The 20085-nt window shown below is 32.7% G+C and overlaps 4 protein-coding genes across 5 annotated transcripts; 1 reads left to right on the top strand and 3 right to left on the bottom strand.

Annotated features, from left to right (window-relative positions):
• Positions 1 to 481: 481 nt before the first annotated feature.
• RanGAP (Ran GTPase activating protein) lies at positions 482 to 2582 on the bottom strand. Its single transcript, XM_070652411.1, has 4 exons — positions 2408 to 2582; positions 1306 to 2343; positions 841 to 1229; positions 482 to 777 (listed from the first exon to the last, which is right to left on the bottom strand). Exons 1-4 carry the CDS (start codon positions 2517 to 2519, stop codon positions 595 to 597), a joined length of 1722 nt encoding a protein of 573 aa, XP_070508512.1. The 5' UTR covers positions 2520 to 2582; the 3' UTR covers positions 482 to 594.
• A 104-nt stretch (positions 2583 to 2686) lies between these two features.
• LOC139099872 (RING finger and transmembrane domain-containing protein 2) lies at positions 2687 to 5662 on the bottom strand. Its single transcript, XM_070652422.1, has 6 exons — positions 5106 to 5662; positions 4109 to 4951; positions 3940 to 4007; positions 3166 to 3313; positions 3057 to 3099; positions 2687 to 2995 (listed from the first exon to the last, which is right to left on the bottom strand). Exons 1-6 carry the CDS (start codon positions 5310 to 5312, stop codon positions 2796 to 2798), a joined length of 1509 nt encoding a protein of 502 aa, XP_070508523.1. The 5' UTR covers positions 5313 to 5662; the 3' UTR covers positions 2687 to 2795.
• A 1196-nt stretch (positions 5663 to 6858) lies between these two features.
• Positions 6859 to 9514, top strand: LOC139099880 (excitatory amino acid transporter 3-like). Its single transcript, XM_070652434.1, has 5 exons — positions 6859 to 7359; positions 7537 to 8144; positions 8332 to 8419; positions 8898 to 9032; positions 9097 to 9514. The coding sequence occupies exons 1-5, from the start codon at positions 6926 to 6928 to the stop codon at positions 9254 to 9256; spliced, it is 1425 nt and encodes a 474-aa protein (XP_070508535.1). The 5' UTR covers positions 6859 to 6925; the 3' UTR covers positions 9257 to 9514.
• A 2676-nt stretch (positions 9515 to 12190) lies between these two features.
• Positions 12191 to 18873, bottom strand: Ubr1 (Ubr1 ubiquitin ligase). Of its 2 annotated transcripts, XM_070652575.1 has the most exons (8): positions 18840 to 18873; positions 18433 to 18670; positions 17661 to 17922; positions 17564 to 17589; positions 17235 to 17491; positions 16874 to 17168; positions 15052 to 16799; positions 12191 to 14984 (listed from the first exon to the last, which is right to left on the bottom strand). In XM_070652575.1, exons 2-8 carry the CDS (start codon positions 18605 to 18607, stop codon positions 12423 to 12425), a joined length of 5325 nt encoding a protein of 1774 aa, XP_070508676.1. In that variant the 5' UTR covers positions 18608 to 18670; positions 18840 to 18873; the 3' UTR covers positions 12191 to 12422. The 2 variants fall into 2 exon arrangements, with proteins under 2 accessions (XP_070508676.1, XP_070508677.1); XM_070652576.1 differs by lacking the exon at positions 18840 to 18873 and having other exon boundaries at positions 18433 to 18751.
• Positions 18874 to 20085: the final 1212 nt, after the last annotated feature.

The raw sequence follows: 20085 nt of genomic DNA, 5'->3' as shown, positions 1-20085 counted from the left end.
ATCCAAATTTTAACGGTTTTGATGAATTCAAAAATTGTAACGGTTTAGAAAAATTCAAAAATTTGTAGACTTTTTCCTGAAAAAATCAACATTTAACGGTTTTGTAAAATTCAAAAATGCAAATAATTCAAAAATTCTACAAAAATCCGTTAAAATCTTATAAATGTTTTAATATTTTACAGTTTCACTTGATCAGCCAGTGAACATAAAATATCTATAAAATCACCTTTATTTGACGAAAATGCGCAAAAAAAATTGTTAAAAAAAATGTTGAATGAGAATAGAGATAATAATCATATATATATTTTTTCAAGAAACGGAACAGAAAAAATCGCAAAAGATTAGAATAGGACCTAACAAAAAACATAATTTAACATATATGAATACTTTATTGATTCCGTTTTTAAAAAATATACACTCAAAAATCTGAGAAAAAATATATATTAATTTCAATAAAGTTCAATAAAAGATGTCAGACTAATTAAAAAATTTAAAAGTGAGTATTTATTGATTAATTAATTATTGGAATCAACAAATTGAACATTAAGTAATGAAATTAAATAAGAATTAAAAATTAAGAATCTTTTATTTTGTTTATTTAGCCGCATTTAAGAAGCACTCAAATATTATTTTCTCCTCCTCTGGAATCGAGTTGTTGTTTATGGCATTTTCCAGTGCTGTTCGGCATGGCTTTACATCATATTTTGGTTTGAAAATTTTCTCTTCGGATTTTAGCAAGCCCAGCTGTATAAGGAAAAAGTTTCGGACACTTTTAAGCTGTAAAGGTAAACATTATTGCCATTAAAACATGGATTTTTAAGGAACAATCAATTTACTTACACGATCTTTGGTTTTAGCATATTCAAAAGCCTCTTTGAACAGCTCTAATGCAATTTCTTGTGCATCCTTTGACTGTTCACCGATTGACGAAAGTTTGAGTATAGTAAAGACAAGATGTGTCAAGTAATCATCTTCTGGTGCATTTGATAAAAAGTCTTTAATGGCCATCAATTTATCTTCATCGGTAATCTTTTCGAAATCTTCGAGTTTTGGTTCTTTTGCGTTACAAAATGCCGCAACTGGATCATCTTCATCATTCTTTGTACTATTCAGTAAAATACTGTTGTCTAGTGATGTCTCAAATTTACTTTCTGAAAGTTGTGAGAGATTCGTTACTCCTGTAATGACGACTTCCTCATCCTCATCATTTTCCTCTTCACAGTCTTCTTCTGCTTAATAATTGGAGAAAAAAAAATAATGCATTATATACAGTATAGCTAAATAGTCAATGAAAGTAGAACATACCCTCTTCTCCTTCCTCTGAATCATCATCTTCATCGTCGTCATCATCATCCTCTTCATCCTCAGCTAATCCTTCATCATCCTCGATACTCAAAACTTCCAATTTGCCAAAATCTTCCATAATCTGTTGGATCTGTTCGACACCTTCATCACCGAATTGATTTGAATCAAGTAGGAATTTTTTCAGACTTTCTTTTGGTCCCATAGAATTGGCAAGTGCAATTCCAACTTCTGGACCGATTTCATTTCCACTCAAATTAACAACTTCAAGATCTGGATGACAATCAGCAAGAACATCACTTAATGTCTGACCACCTTCGTCTTTAAGAAGACAATCGCCTAAATTGAGCTCAATTAAATTTTCAATAGCATAAAATGCTTCAGCAAGATAATCAGCTCCTTTTGCTGTTATTGTATTGTCATTGAAATTTATGATTTTCATGTTTGGATTTTTCTTTAATGCTTCAGCAAGTGCAGCCATTCCTTGATGATAAATACCATTTTGTGGAATAGTAATCTCTTCAAGTGTCTGAATATCACCAAAAACAGCTGAAAGTGCTTTAGCTCCATCATTCTCAAGACGATTTCTGCCTGCAGCAAATACTTTTAGTTCCATTGGCTTTCCAGCACTAACACTTCCTTTATAACATTCTCCTAATGATTTGGCAAGCATCTTTGCGCCTGTTATACCTAATCCACAATTCATTAATCTCAATTCTTGTAAAGTATAACATGATGAGCTTTTAATGAGATCAACTAATCCAGTCATTCCGTTTGGTCCTAAAGCATTGTCACTCAAATCTAAGACAGTTAATTGAGCATTTGCAAACATAATGCCTTGAGAAAGGTCAATTAATGCTGGTGGAATTTCGGTTTTCATTCTTCCGGTAAACAAATCTTTCCATAATGCTCGCTTGAATTCTGGATGTTTCTTTAATGCCTCTCCAATATGTTTTGCTGCCTCACATCCCAATGTATTTCCTTCCAAGTTTAAGAAGTTGAGATGTGGACAGTTTCTAATAGCTTCCACTACTTCCTTTACTGTATTTAATTGAAAATTATTGCATTAATTTATGAAATTCGGCACTGAAACACGTTTATTTACCATTTTCTTCTGTTTCCCATTTTTTTGCGAGTCCAACGAATGAAACACCTTTCGTATCATCTGAGACATCCTGTAATGCACTGCTTACACTCGATAAATTGAATAAAGCCATTGTATTTCGTGTAAAATTTAATTAAATTGATTTTTATAAACAAAACGACTTGAAAAAATTTTGCGCAAATTTTCAAATATTTTTTGACCGTTAATTTTTTTACCCACGTGGGGCATCTCTTTCATTATTTACGATTATAATACAATTACCTACTAAGAAAAATCTAGTTTAATTATGTTTAAATAAATTTATTTGTAATGAAATACAAAAAGCAAAAAAATAAGCTTTTCACATAAATTTCTTTGATAATAATAAATTAATTCTTGTGTTTTCTTTTCAATAAAATTGTATGAAAAATGTCGTAGATCCATCACGGTAACCAGGATTATCTTGATCGATATTCGCTCGACATAATGGGCACGTGGAATTCGAGCGATCTAACCAGCCTAATAGACATAGCTCACAGAAAATGTGTGTACATTCATTCAGAATAACCGGATCTACATAGTTGTCGTGACATATCGAACAAGTTCCACCTGTAAATAAGACATTCACGATTTAAGTATTGTATGTGACGATAATGTCGAGTTTTATTACCTGCAGCTTGAATTTGTTCTTTCGTCGGTGTTGTTCCAAACGACTAAAATTAATAAACAAAGAATTGTGAGCACATGATAAGGAACAAAGACATAAACATGCTTATTACCGTTTTCTGGAGGAATTTGATAAATGATCGCTTCAAAAACTTGATTCTCTGTAACAAGTCAGATCCTTTGGCTACAATGTATGCTGCTGATAAAATGACTCCCATTATTTTTTCTGTTCCTTTATAGCTTTCTAATAGAAAAGTCAACCTAAGTAAACAAATTAAATAAATGATTTTAGAAATTCAAGTCAATATTATAAATATGTATGTACACATGTGATGTCATGTTTAATGGCTTTTTTGTGAGTTATCTGCGATAATCACTTTCTGTTTTGTATATGGAAGCCTTCAAATGCGAAAACATTATCATCGCACAAGTTTTTCGAAAAAGTTCAAAAGAATGCTTAATAATCACAGTAGTCATAGCCAATTAATATTGTTTTCGTCATTCTCAGTCGCTTTGCATCATCCATGATGTTTGTTTTAATTAATTAATAATAGTGATTGTACTGGGGGTCGTCAATTTATAAATATTTGCTTCAGATAGAACAATATTCAATAACGTTTTGTAAAATTTCAAATGAATGAAAACCTTACAAATGCATGTCAGTATACTAAAACCTTACAACAGCATTTTACTTAAACATTTGTAAAGTTTTGATAAAGATAAGTAAGCAATCTTTTCAAACAATAAACCTTACAAATGCAGGACAAAACATCAAAACCTTACAACAACCTTTTGCAATAACATTTGTAAAGTTCAAGCCGATAGCATGCAAACTTTCCATACGATAGACCCCCATTAGCATTGAGAATAATAAAAAATAAAATTACCATAACTGAATGGGCACCAAAGCTCGATAGAGTTGAGAAAAAGCTTCAATAAGCAAATATACACGACCCTATTAAAAAGAATAAATAATAAAAATTGAATTGAATTAAATAAAATCTCGAATCTCGTAAGAAGTAGCAACAACTGAACTGAGTTGCAAAATTTACTTACTCTATTTTTAAATTCAACACAACGTCGAGGCAGCATAGTGAAGAGAATCTTGACAGCAACAGTAAATAGTTTGAGAATGAGATCGGTGATTATAACGCTAAATAGTAAATCTTTTAATGCCAATTGCTTCTCTTCTGGGGGTATATTGAGAGGTGCGAAAAATAGACTAATACTATTCTCCTTCTTTTCCAACAAGAATGCAATAATTGTAACAACAAGAATAATGTAAAGAAGTTCACGAATTAAATAGAGGAAGCGACGTTGCGCTTGTTTTGTTATTTCCTGCTTTAGAGTAAAATTTGAGTGTGCAAAAACGATGAAGAGTGCAAAAATGTCCAAAAGCCCATCCAAATGATCGTAGCATGTTTTGGCAAATAAAATGCAGACATATGGGAAATATCGACTAACGGTGTTGATTAATGCCCTTGCTTCTGGTATATGTGCTATATTATCAGCATTTCCATCTACTGCATTTGGCTCTTCAACATTACTATTATTACTATTATTATTACTACTAATGTTATTGTTTGCTGGATCAGTGCCTTGTTGGAGTGATGTTCTCGATTGATTAACACTTGGTGATTCTAAATCATTACTTTCAGTGCTCGTTCTTGCTGGTGCTGAATTTTGTCGGTTATATGATGTGGATGGTGATCCGATATTAATTATTACACTAGACGTGTCATTTGTAGCTACTTCCTGTCGATTGTTATTGTCTGATTGGGAATGTTGTTCTTCATTATTAGCCGTAGTATTGACACTCTGTAGTGAGCTTCTCATCCATGATGCGAATGGTGCATTAGATGTTGTTGTATTCACAAGCGGTCTAATTTCTTGAAAAACCTTCAATAGGAATAAAAGCAAAGAAAAACAAGAATGAAATATTGATATAATTAGATGCATATTCAAGAGCAAAAAATGGCAAAACTGTTTATCGATTTGTCACATTTGCGACCGAATTCAATGACATTGAACTTACGTTGCTTAAATAACTTACGTTATTTAATATTATATTTCTATTTATGCGGAATGGGAATATGTTGTTTAAGGAGCGATTACTTCCAATCGACGAATTCATTTCATTTTCATTGTTCTCCTGACTATTACTTGCGTTATTATTAACAAGACTACTGGATGACGAAATAACTGCTGACAAATTATTTGTACTTCCTTCTTGTGCGCTATCTTGTGGATTGGAAGACATTTTCACTTTTTCACTATATCAGTATCGTTTCTATCTTTCACAAACTATTAAATATATTAACAAACAAATGATCTGTATGATATAAAATTACGTGAACATTTTTATCAAAATTTTTCGAGTGAAAGTTTCCTTCTTTCTTCCTCTATTTTTCGTTATTATCACTTTTTCTCACACTTCTCACGTACGCACTGATTTACACTATAATTAAACAATTCAGGAATGCTGGTTTGTTGGGCTTAGCAACAGAAAAACGAATAATACTTAGTCATAAACCTTAGAAAAGAGACTTTTAAATTAATACGAAATATTTTTTTATTATTATTTAGTTTTCTTCTATATCTACTTCCGTGCTGCCTTTAGGATGCTTTTGTTATGATTATTCATGGTGACCTAGTGATTAATTGTGGTCTTTTTCCTTGCTTTCTGTTCCCAGATGTTTCTTATTTTTTAACTTTGTATGTATTTGTGTATGATAATCATGTGTATGTGTGCGTGTTTTATCAATTTAGAAAATTTGAATTTATTTTGATCGTTATATTTTGTAGAGTTCTAAACCAAATATTTGGTATTTAAATTTTACATAACCGTTAAAATCATTAAATTTTTATAAAATTCCACAATCAATCAATCTTATAAGTAATTTTCTAATTGTTATGTACTGTGCAATTCAACGTGTGGAAGATCATATGCTGTCTACACTCGTCTTTTATTTTTTAGGGAAATATTCTGTAACCTGCATAAAAATTATTAAAAACCTCTCTAAATTCAACAGGATTTATTTTAATCCAACGATTTATTTGAATGACTTAAAATTTGAATTTCATGCTGTAACGGTTTTGTAAGAAATGCAGCATGGGAATTGAAACAAAATGTGTCAAAGGCATGAGGCGTTTAGGTATTTATGATATTATTGGCATTGATAAAAATGTAAATATTATATACTGACATGCTCTTATGATAAAGATTAGGCATGATATGCTAATAATTTAAAGATAATAAAATAATTTCAGGCATCAGGGAAGGTGCTCAAAGCTTGTACGGTAAAGCGCTTAAGGTGTATTTCCCACTTAAAATTTTATTGAGAATTCACGTTGATTATTTCCAAGAATTATATTTGGGGAAATTATTTGCCATACAAATGCTTCAATTATTGACCTCCAAGCTGTTGGGTACTCAAAAGTTGCGATCTACGAATGGACGAATGACTGTAGGACAATGTCGCGACTTGCCGTTAACCCAGTGGCATAGCGGTGCCCTAGAAATGTCGATTGTCCGAATTATCAGACCCATACCCAAACAATGAGATCGCACATTTTATGACAGTATCTACTGGAACTAGCAATATGTCAATAAAGCCTTCTAGATATCAACTTCTTCAAAATAATAAACCTAGTATTATTATTATCAAATGCATTGCCATTGGCAATATTTTGTCATTTACAACCCATGATAACAAGATAAGAGAGAGATTATTATGTATAAGTCAGTATTACTTTGAATTGACATAGAAGATAAGAGCGTTGCTAAAAAAAGTTTACAGGTGATTTTCAAGTCAGTATCGTTTAAAGTCTTAAAGGAGTCGGAAGGAAAAGCAAAAAGCGGAGAAATAAAAAATGTTCAGTCCAAAAGTTGTGAAAATGTTAAAGACACATATGCTTACAATTACGACAGTACTGGGCGTAATCTTAAGTATAATTGTTGGGATATCCATGAGGATGTCTCATGAGGGGGGTTATAGTCCACGAGTCGTTATGTACGTCAATTTTTTGGGTGATATATTTTTAAGGATGATAAGGGCACTCATTCTACCATTAATTGTATCATCATTGATTGCTGCTATTGCGCCACTTGATGTGTCACTTAGTAAAAAAATTGGAGTACGCGCAATTATTTATATCCTAACTACGACCGTCATTGCTGTAATTTTGGGAATTATTTTAGTTCTAACAATTAAGCCTGGTGGTAAAGGAATTGAGGATATAAGTAATCCAGGTGAAAAAGCTCGTAAAGCCAGCACAATCGTCGATACATTATTGGATTTGATTAGGTCAGTATTGTTGTTCTGGGAAGAAGCAAATCAAGTCGTAAACACTCAAAAGAAAAATAAATATTTATCTACAAGTTGACGCCTTGATTTTGTTTTGTTGCGATATATTCAAGGCAAAGCATTCAATATTCTTATTGGACAGAACCACTAACGTAGTTTTAAATATCCCTAACTCAGAAATGTGTTTCCCCCGAATGTCGTACAAGCTACTTTACAAACTTACCAAACAACTTTAACAGCACCAGAAAACAAGCCTGATGCGGATATCAAAGATTGGCACATATCATACAATTATGTTGATGGAACTAACATGCTGGGTGTAGTTTCCGTTTCAATTGTGTTTGCCATCATGATGAGTTCCATTAGAGATCAAGTGCCAAACCTAATTCAAGTCATTTTGGAATTTATGCAAGTTATGATGAAGATTATTCAGGCAGTCATTTGGTTGACACCCATTGGAGTGTTCTTCCTTATTTTAGCCAAATTTATGGAAATGGATGATATTGCTGATGTGTTCTCAAAGCTTGGTCTATATCTAGCGACAGTCTCGATTGGAATTTTCATTCATGGATTTATATTTCTACCTGCCATATACTTTGCATTTACTCGAAAGAATCCACTCAAATTTATTGGATATATGGGACCAGCAATATTGACTGCTCTTGGCACATCATCATCATTAGCTACACTGCCTGTATCACTTAAATGCGTCGAAGAAAAAGCCAAAATTGATGTCCGAGTCTCACGATTCATGCTTCCGCTCGGGGCTACCATAAATATGAATGGTAAGAATTTTGTTGGGGTTCGTACATAAATGACATCAATCAAGGATTCACTTTCTCTGTCAAAAGGTGTCATACTTTAACTTGACGTGACTTTGATCATGACTTGAACCCCACCGCCCCGTCATTTATGTATGACCTCTAATGTCCTATTAAAAGCACATAATAATTTGATGCTCATTTTGAACAGGCACCGCTCTTTATGAAGCCGTTGCTGCGATCTTTATAGCACAGTTAAGACAGATAGATTTGTCTATAGGAAATGTCATAGCAGTCTGGTAAATATTGTCTTTCTCTTTTCTGGATGTGCGAAAAAAGTTCATTTGCATATTATTCAAATACAATTCTTAAGAATTGGTAATAATATGAGTTGAATGATCTTGAGTTAATTGGGCATTTAAAGCTGTTATTTTATTATCGCTATGCATTGTTGTTGGGAATTCTTTTGTTTATATTTTGATGATTAATTTAGTGAATGACTTTTGGAATAAGCTATAAATAGATGTTCTAGATCTTATACCAGTTTTGGTCAATGCTGACTAGAAGTTCCAAGGTTTTTGATAAATTATTAGAATGGCAATTTTGCGACAAGGGGTGGGATTCAAAAACGGCAATTGAACAGCATGTATACCCCGACCAGACAAGTAGCATGCTCACAAAATTAAGATTGAGTATGTTTATTATTCCACTTAGTTATATGAGCATGTTCGTTGTCTGTTGGGATGCAAATATGACAAAAATAATCTCTATTTTCAGCATAACAGCAACTGCAGCTTCGATTGGCACAGCTGGCGTACCTCAAGCTGGTTTGGTCACACTAGTGATGGTCTTAGACTCAATCGGAATTCCAGCTCAAGATATCTCATTAATTATTGCAATAGATTGGATAGTGTAAGTCCACATGTTTCCTTTTTTCCCATGAGACCTTTAATAATGCTAAGCAACTCTTTTGTAGGAACCGATTCAGAGCATGTGTAAATATTTTGGGTGATGCTTATGGAGCAGCTATTATAGAAGCAACAAGTAGAAAAGAACTTGACAGCTTACCAATGTTTGAAACAGACACAAATGATGATTCGAATAATAACAGCAATCAAGCAGTTACAAAGCTTTAAATTTGACATTTATATTAAGATAAGGATACTGAAATTAAGTTCTTTTTTAATAAGCTTCTGGGAAAATCAGTTAAATGATTGATTGGAGTAAATACCGTAAAATAAATCTAATCTATAAATAATTGACACGAGGATAAAGCACGTGATATGAGAAACTTGAACTTCCATTTAATTAAAGAATAGACTTTTTTCTCAACGAGTTGTACATACGCCAATAAAGATAAGGCAATAAAGATTATATCTGGAATATTTTACACATGACATGAGTTTAAGTCCACTTGAGAATCTTTGGGGAATTTTTGATCAAAAGACATGCGGAAGATTCTTGATCTCCGATAAACTTGTTGTTGATCAAATAAACAGCATTAATGATATAGTATAACGTGAGGTCTCTTGATGCTCGTGATTAAAAGCCGGTTAAACAGAATGACTTTATCATCTTTTGTTTTGGCTCCACTCCACTCGACTTTTGTGACAAATCTTTGCTGAAGTATCTTTATGACAAGAACTTTACACCCCTTCAATTAAAAAGTATTTAATCTTTCCTTTCACAGTGTAATACACTCTTTATTGACTTAATAGATGTTCCATAAAGAATGATAAAAAATTATTTATTGCCAGTTATGGCAGTCCTCAACATTTTTTAGTTGATATCATTTTCATCAGTTCCGACCTTCATCAACTTTAGTGGCATTTCTACAGCCAAGTGCTTTATCTATGTCACGTCCTTGATAAAGACAATTAAGATTAGGTATAGAATTAAGTATTTAAACAATTCTGAAGTGCAATTTTGTCCGTTAAGATAGTACTGCCACCATGAGTTGCAGGTATTCCTTACAAAACCATACAAATTATTAAGAAATTGTACGGTTTTTGCCTGTGACAGGTGTCTGTTTTGCAACTCTGTTGCTACCTCCTTCAGTTACTTACTGAACTTATTTCCGCGAATAGTGGTTGTAGTTGCTGTAGTCGTTGTAGAACCAGAGTGATGCTTCTTCTCTTCAGAGCTTTCCTTGCCCTCAGTATCGGGAATCAAAAACACCGCGAATATAGCAAGTATGCCAATACAAAGAATTACTTTATTCATTTTGTAGATCTTTGTTATACATTAGACACTATCAGACAGAAAATATTTATGGTGTTTGACATGAAGTGACAAAGAATATATATACTATAAATTTAATGTAAAAAGTGCAATAAACTACCTCCATTAATTCGAAAATTGTGGTGACGGAAAAAAGGTGTTATTGTTTACCGTCAATACCAAGACTTTTTTGTATGACTCATTAAAATTATACCTAAATGATAAATTGAGTGATTTTGTGTCAAAAAAATTAATTGCACCAATTACTCTGGAGACTCAAATACAAGCACTTTCTGGCCATTTTGCATCCTCATTTCACGTTAAACACATAACTTTTAGCTAACAAAAGATCAACAATGTGACATGCTGTAATGTCCAGGAAGACTGAATTTTGAAAAACTGAAAGCTTTTCTGACGGACAAAATTGCTCATCAAAATCGTTAGGAATTGCAAAAACGTCTCAATAACCTTTACCTAAGACTCAACTATCATCCTAATGATTTGTATGCCTTTTTAGGCCGTTTCAGTCTCGATTCTTTAAGTCATAATCCTGATATTTATTTTTGCAAGTGCCTCAAAGATCTAAAAACCCCTTCCATACTGAACGTCATGCATGAATGACTAGCTAAACAAGTTGTCTCCTTTGTCACGTTCTTGCAATCATAAGATGTTCTTCTTTGAAATTCCCAAATCTTATGATGTGGATTTTACAGTGCTAATAATAGAACAACTCACATTTTTAAGAATATAAGGAAAGACTTTAATATTATAAGATTCAAAACATTTTATTCATTCAATAAATCAACAAAAATAAATAGTTAACAAAAACAGCACCAGACAGTCTAATAACTTTATCCAATAGTTCCATTTAAAAATATTCCACTTGCATTTCCAAAGACATTTGGCAATATTGTATTAGTCAGCACATTGACGACAGTGTTGTTTGGTTGAATCTGAAGATTATTCAATGTTCCCGAAGGAACAAAGCTATTTGTTGGATAAAAGTGATGACAAATTACAGATGTCGCGAAGAACTGGAAAATCAGCAAGAATCTAAATTTGATACAAGTACCCATCGTGACTTCACTATTTTCAATGACTTTGCATTGACATTTGGGTCAGTAATATGACTTAAAGCTTAGACAAACAAATCATTATTCTGATGAGCTTATTAGGTACGGATCATTAAAATTAATAATTCAGTAATGATGGACAAATTTGGTGTGATACCAAAAACTATGAAGTTTGACAGTTTATCCATTTAATAGAATTGATTAAGTTTAACTGCTACAGTCATTGATAAAAATTGATCTGTACGGCCAGCGAAGTAAGTAAGCTACCGTAGGCAATTAAGAAAAAGTGCTTATTAATTTTGTGAATCTTACAAAATTGAATTCCAATTTGAAATTCCAGGCCTGAAGATAATTTAGCTTCAGCAGTCGATCTTATCCGATAGTCCTATTGAGGAATATCCCACTAGCATTTCCATAGACATTTGGTATGATCTGATTTGTATAAGTATTGACAACAGTATTGTTAGGCTGAATTTGTAAATTGTTTAAAGTTCCTGAAGGTACGAATCCATTGTTTGGTGCTCGATAGTAATGATGGCAGCAAGCAGACACGATGAGAAAAATAATAATTTGTAAAGCTGAATATCCACACTTAATAAACATTGCTACTGTCGACAATATTACGAAATATTTTTGTTGGCAGCTAGTCTAGTTAAATAAACAAATAAAATTATGTATAGGAAGTCATTAGCAGCTTTACAAATAAAAAAGTGTCAATTTTTTCTTCTCAAAAGTTTATTCTTGTATATTTTGGATTAATTTTAGATTTGACAATAATTCAATTAGATAATTTTTTTATTAAAGAAATATTAACGGCTAAAAATTAAGTCTACACTCCATACAGAGTACATAACATCCTTCAAGCGAGCTTTATGATATTCTCCATTCATGATAACAAGTTTAAAATCATAGAAATCGGGGACTAAACGTGAAAGAATATAACGTACTATTATAAAACTTGATTATTATTATATTTCAGGATCGAGAAAGAAATTTCAATAACTAGGATCTACAAATGGTTCCATTGAATTTGGAAAATGTGTGCTTGTGACTCGGTTTTTCGTGCAATCTCTTCATGAATGCTATGACTTAGCCATAATTGTTGTAACTTTTTGTAGCTATCATGGCATAGATGTAGAGGATTTCCTCGACGTAATCCTTGATCTGTCTCATTATAATCATCCAAGTAGGGTGCTGACAAGAAACATCCAGTATTTTGTCCTAAGAATAGAATTTCAGCATCTCTAATTCGTAAATATATTCCAGCTCCAGTTCCACATGTTTCAGCATGATAATTACATGCGCCGACTGCAGCTTTATTGATTTCTCGTTGACAACAATAAGTTTGAGAGCATAAAATTTCACCGCATACAAGACACATCGTTGGATTTCGTGAATCTTCACGTTCATTATTACGGCAGGTAAATAATGATACGGAATTAATTAAATCACTATAATCTTCTGGAAGTGTGACAAGTTGACGAACTTTTGGATTTGAATCATGAATTGGTCGGAGATTATCTTTCTCCCCATTTCTTATTTTAGTACGATAATTAGTTACTGCATTGTGTTTTGCACATTGTTGTAGGAAATTCAGCATATTTGACTCATTAAAGTATGTTGTAAGATTCTTATTAACATTCAAATAATCTGCCAAAATTTCAAATGTATCACCTTCAAGTGAACTCATTTCATCTGGTAATGGAACTTCAGTCAAATAATGAAAGAGTATACATGAGCATCTTAAGAAGGTTCTACTTTGGTCCTTTAATGCTTCAACCAGCTGCTTTTTGATTTTTATCAAATTTTCATCACCTAATCCTTCATCCTTACGATAAATATTATATTTCTCATAAATTGAGAGTAAATTACGATCATCTTGTGTCAATTCTTCAGTGCTAGTTCCCTGTGAAATCTCATCATCCTCATAATCCATCTCTTGAACGTTTTCAAGATTAACAGTCAACAAAATCTTTAACAAATTTGCACCAAACATTGCATTAAAGATTGTATAATCAAGTGTATCTCCTCTTGATATTAAATATTGTGTATTTTGTGGAAATAGAACTGGTCTAGTGATGAATAACAACGATACCATCATATCAAATGTATTCCAGTGAAGAATCGACTCATCAGGATTCTTACCAAAAACTGTATTGTATAGATCACGTGCACAAATGAGTAGGGAATAGTACGATAATGTAAGTGATGGCGATTCCTTTTCTTTTAATATTTCAAAGTTCATTCGACCATAATATCCACATAATCGAATTAATCCTGTAATACATTTCTCATAACGTACAGACATTTCCGTTAATGGCTTATCAAGTGCTCGCATGTACATTTCAAGAGCCTCTATCGTGTACGAACATGTCTGAAAGGCATACGTATACAAATCTAAATCATCTGTTTCGCCTGAAGTTGGTGATATTTTCTTGACTGATGTCATAAACTCTTTTGAGAATTTATTTATATCTGGATTAAGAGCTATTTGTGGCTCAGCTGTATTCTCTTCAAAATTACAACGCTCTTTCAAAAATCCAACAACACATTCTTGATAATTCCTTTGCATTTCCTCTTTGATATGGGAACCAGGCTTGAAAATGTTCATATCGTTTCCAATAAAATGTAATGAGTTGACGTAATTGTTCATTAATTGAAACCACACATCGAAGCTTATTAAATCTGTGACATTCTTGGCTTTGTTGTCATTCAAACTACTCAAAGGTGGAATAATTGGCAAAACTGCGTTGGACAAGAAACGACAAAGTGGACATAAAAATTGCTTTTTGTCGATATTGAAAATGCTTGGATTCCTAGTCCTAAATGGACGTCGACTCTCTTTCTGCATTTCATTAGCAAAATAATCTTGCCAGCATGTAACGTGCATTTCATGTCCACAAGAATTGATATATGGAGAAGCTTTAATCTCGATTTCTGGATTAACGATTTCTTCATTACACATGGGCACATGATGATGACCTAGTACATTTGACTTTTGTATGAATGCAGGATAAACCATGCATAAACTATTATTAGAAGATTCTTCGGAGCATAAAATACATGTTGATGTTACTGCATCATTATGGACAATCTTTCGATCATTACCTAAACAGGCAACGGTTCTTTGTTCTTCAAATGACGACTGCCATTCCATACTTGTATCATCTTCTGCTCTTACATCATCCTTAAAATGTTCAGCATGTGATGTAATGAAACTTTTTTGTGCTTTTGCCATCTGTGCCAAGAGTTGTTCTCGTCGTTGAGCCGCCAACTTTGAACGACGTTCTTTCATTGCCTGTTCATTCTCCATTTGTGCATCATTATCTTCTGCAACTGAGGCAGCTTCTGCATCTTCTGGCTCATTATGAGAATTTTTTTTCGTTTGTTGATCTTTGTATTTCTTAATTGTCCAAAGCAGAAAATCGCGCTGACTTTCAACTCTAGAATCAGACTTTAATTCTTCCATCATTTGCAATAAATTCCACTTTGATGAACGTTCTAAAAATTGCAAGAATGGATACTGCTCGCTTTCTTCTTCCTGAATTGCATAGCCAATTAAATGAAGAACCTACAAATTAATTAAATTAAATTAAGTTTATATGCTGTATCAAGTATTTAGTTCAGAAAATCCATACCTTTTGTAAATGACCTTCAGAAAATGTTTGACAATTGAGATCAGCTGACTGACGTAAGACAGTATGCATGATGAGTAGCATGACATCACATTGCAATAAGTTGGCAATCATTGTAAATGGTTCAGCCAAGAGAGGAAGTTTTGGAGGTGGGCAGCAATTAAGTCCATTTTTACTTTTATTGCGCTCTAATTGAACTTGCTCAGATTTGGATTTATCCTCACGAGTATAATGATAGAAGTACATGTTATACTCACTATAGTACTCATCCTTCAACTTGTAAACTCCTTTCTTATCAGAATTTTGAGGTCTTTCGAAGACAGCAATTTCATGAATTACTGGCTCAATGTCGCATTCATGACCAGCACAATGCTCATCATTCAATGCTTTGTTGATTTCTGAATGTGAAAGTGGTTTAAGGCAAAGTTGCTGAACAATTTCCTTCTTAATTCGATCATCTTCTGTAATTTGTCCTACACCGACTATAAATCGTTCACCAATAATGATAATAAGAAGTTCAAGGAACTCGTCAATCATATTGACAATTTGACGATTTGTATCTTCTTCGATTAAAACGGGCTTATAATTCTTTTCCGTCCATTGAAGTAGATTAAATTTGTTCATGACATGAATTAGAAATTCATTGGATTCAATTAAGGATGCTCCCATTTGAAGGATAATAACATCACGATCCAACATTTCACTACGACATTTAACGTTACGATAGAAATACAATTGATTTAACAACGAATATCCATTTCTACGCCACATTCCAGCATAAACCTCAGCAATCATCGTTCGTGTACACAAAACAGGTTCTATGATTTGTGCCGCTGATGGCTTATCATTTGTTGTTGATACATTATCAAATGTTAAGTTGAATTTTTGTAGGTGAATATAAAGACCGGCTAACAGACGTGTTAATGGCAAGTGGATTGAAACAGGTTTTGATGCAACGTCATACATTAAACAACTAGCAGAATGATCGGCCAATTCTTTCACTTCCGGATATGCTTCATTGATAATAAACTTTGTTTCATTTAGTGCTGAGAGAACCATTCTATAAACTTTAATTAATATCACTTTATCAGTACTACACCATTCAATGATTGATGTGATTAATGAGGATAACTTAATGTGGAGTGTAAAGGCACTCTCCCATTCTGGTTCATATTCCATGTGTTGTCCAATTTGTCTTGTAACTGTATCCATTCCTTGCATACATTTTAATAATCGTAGAACCATTTGAATTCCATGTAAGAATCCGAGACGTAATTCTTGTGTCCAGACTTCAGGCTTGAAAGTCAATAAATATCGAAGATCTGTGAGAATGTAATGTGCTCGCTTGTTGAATGAAGCAGACGCATTTTTCGGAAATACTAAAGTCTTATTCTTTACGTATTTTTCAATACATTCTGCGTAATATGTGTGCATCAACTTGAAAAATGCAGATTCTTGAGAAATCAAATGATGTGCAATTGTTGGAACCGTAAACAGTTGAACGCTCATTGAAACAACAGAGAAACTGTGGTAATGATCATCACGTAAGAAATCTTGCATTATATTCGTATAAACTTTGGTAAAGCTTATAGCCAATTCTTTCTTATTCTCATATTCCATAAGCATTCCAGAAATTATCAAACGATGCCATGCACTTCGAGCTGTTTTCCACAACTTTATATCATACAAAAGGATTTGTCGTAAATTGTAATTACTGCTTGATGGTGCCTTCAATATGATCTCGCAAAACACTGAAAATATATTCCAATTTTAAAAACCGTTGATTTTATCACGCATATCCATATATAGATTGAAATAAGTTTACCTGATCTGAATTTTGCGCTACAGCCAAGAAAGTCTTGAAACCAATGAAGGAGTTGAAGGGCAAAATTTTGACAAGCAACAGTGTCTTTGTGAAAAATCGCGACCTTGAGCGGCTGCAATTTTGAACTCGAAAGTGTCGGTCTTGCACCTTTCTTTTCAATTTCATTCTTTAGTTTCACACATGCATTGAATGTTGCACATTTTACTACTGAGCGTCCATCACGGTCAATGCTCGTCACATATTCTACTGCTTCCTTTTGTTCGCATTTTACGATACTTGTCAAAGTATTAATGACCTTTTAGAACGTTATAAAAATGAATAAAATGAAATATATGGATATACACATTTAAATTATGCTTACCTGATCGAATGTGTGTGTTTCGTCATTGTACAGAAGTGTGCAGTATAAATCTTCAGAGTGACCTTTATCGGTTTCAAAATCCGGGAAATTTGAATCTGAATCGATTTGAAGCATATTCACACAATAAACTAGTATTGCATGGAAAACAATCCGACAAATATCCTTCATATCGTCCGTGATTAAATAATCTACTTCTGTTGGTTCCGCAGGTGCATGATCTTCGCAAAAGTAGTCTTTCTTCCATGCTTCACGATCGCCTACATAAATTTATATTCATTGTCATTATTTTTTGTGTCCAAATGAATAAATGAATATTGTGTCAAACTTACCACAATCGCAAACTCCACCACCAAATCTGTAATCAGACAATGATTATTATTGTTATTCTAATTGGGTCCAAAAAGCAACATTTTAATCAATACTTACGAAGTTGACATTTTATATTTGTGAGTACGATGTGAAGATTTCTTAAAGCATGATGCACAGAGGACACAAGTAGGATCGACTGAACATTCTCTGCAACTGTATGTTGGTTCCCCATTTTTAAAAATGTTGCCACAAACAGCTGATACATTATTACCGGTCTTTAATTTGGCTAGAGTCTCTTCCCATTTATTGCCAAGAATTATTTCTTGAACGATATCTATAATAGCCGTTCTTGCACCATCTTCATCAAATGTGCAGCCTCCTTAAAAATTATAAAAAAATATGTAAAAATGTTTAAGAATCAAGTTTTTTCTTCATTTTATTCTCTCTCTAATTTCATTCTGCGCAGTTATTATGAGAAAGTCGACACGAAAATATATCCCATATATACACAAAAATAAAAGTATTAACTTTGATGACGATTGTATGATGGTGTATATCTTGGTTAATGAATTTTTCTGGAGATATTTATGGAAACAAGAAAGTCATCCAAAATAAATTTATCCTATGACGTAATTAATGGAACAAATATGAATTGAAAACTCATCATATACCTATATATGCACTGTGCTGTTACCCAATAAACAAACTTATAGGTTTTTTATGAAAACTAGCATAAGCCTATCATCGGCAAGTAAGAATTAATGTTTTGAAATGGAAAGTAATGATAAAAGAGAGAGAAAATTAAGAGTTTTTCTCTTTTTTCTTTGTTTTGAGTTTTCATGCTTTTTGTTGTGAACATTCACAATGAAAAATCAAGTTAGTGACTCACCTATTTCGCTGACATTGTCCTTCCTTGAAACATTCAGGAAGAATGGAGCAGATATTTTAAAATAATTAATCACGTCTGTCGACTCCAATGTCTTGTTTTCGATTTTTGCTTTCCATGATTTTTTGACTTTATCTGGACTAAATTCAGTTTCCATGTCTTGAATTGCTTCCAACATATTTCGTGATCTCTTTTATTTCTCTATAAGCTCATGCAATGATTAATTTTTTTCTTTTTTCTACTGCAAAATTAAAATAAAATAATTTCTTTGTTAATATCGCTATTTTCGGCTGTATTTTGCTATAACTTGATTTTTATCTGATTCTTGAGATCTTTAACTAACTTATTTACTGACTAGAACGTGCTATTCGAGGCTTTGAACCACAAATAAATAGAATTAAAATATTTACCAAATTTTCAGTAAGGAATCTTTCACAAATGACGTCCAAACAAAAAATAATTGGGCAATTTGTTTACCCCTCCCCCGAAGTGACGTCTTGTTCAAATTCAAAATCAAATATGCGTAAGCGGTTAAATATTAAGAGTTTAATTATAGTAAATTTCCTACTTACCCAAAATCATAAACGTCATTTATGAATCAGGCTTGTACACATTACTAGTCGGTGATGCTTGCCAACTTGTGATGACACGATAAAAGATTTTTGGTACAAAAAATTTAATAATATTATTGCAATTATTTGTTGGTAGAATCGATGATATGTTAGTTAATTTTGCGGTAATTTAATTAAATTAAGGCTCGAAAAGCTTAAAAAACTTATAATTTTTGACAAAAATCCATAGAAAAATGAATACTGAGATTTGATTTTGAATTTTCAAAAAATACGGTTTTTATTACAACGAATTTTTGTCAAAAAGCTCCTATATTGATTTATTAAATTAAGTAAGTAAGATTAAAAAGGTGCTGGATTGGATGTGTTGATAAGAATGCTAGAGTTCTCAACATCCCGAATTGACAGAAGTTGTCGAAAGATAGAGATGGATCGTTGAGATACTACTTCCACAGCATTGCTACCTTCATTAAGCATTGTGTCCACCTTTCAGTTTTGTTACCGAATATTATCAAGATAATAAAACGCTTCACATTATGTTATAGCACTTTCGCAATTCTTCAACTTTAGAGCAACTTTGTGACAGATGAAAGGTTCAATCACCAATTAATTGAGTTAATTTTTGCAGTCACTAGCCCAATCGTCTTCTCCACAGCTTCTTCATGTTTCAACTCATAAGATATTTTTGAAATGAGGTGGCCGGGATTAAACAATTTAAAGTCCAATTTACCCACAAATTTAATAGGAGAACACGACGTCTCTCCACTAACCTAAAAATGACACTAATCTTCTAGGGTTGGAACCTTGACATGCCATGAAAAAAGTTTTGGACAGAAGAAAGAAGCTATAACAGCTATCATACAGCAATCCAGACAGCCTTTAAATACTAAACAAATAAGTGATGACTGTGAAGTTTTACGTCCGAAATCGGTTTATTACATGGTTTTCAAATTGATTTTTGTCTGTGGATTACATTACCATCCCTGGATTTTTCCTGTGCTTTTCCTTTTTAGGAAAAGTTAAGTTTTTTTTAAAAATAAATACTGTATTTGGACCAACAATAAGCATTCGAGGCGATAGAGCAAAC

This window comes from Chironomus tepperi, unplaced genomic scaffold (assembly GCF_022539635.2).
Source record: "Chironomus tepperi strain 1889 unplaced genomic scaffold, CSIRO-AGI_Ctep_v1 contig_48, whole genome shotgun sequence".
In the NCBI taxonomy this organism is placed as follows: domain Eukaryota; kingdom Metazoa; phylum Arthropoda; class Insecta; order Diptera; family Chironomidae; genus Chironomus; species Chironomus tepperi.
The sequence above is the reverse complement of the archived record's forward strand: the minus strand, read 5'-3'. Positions and strand labels throughout refer to the sequence as shown.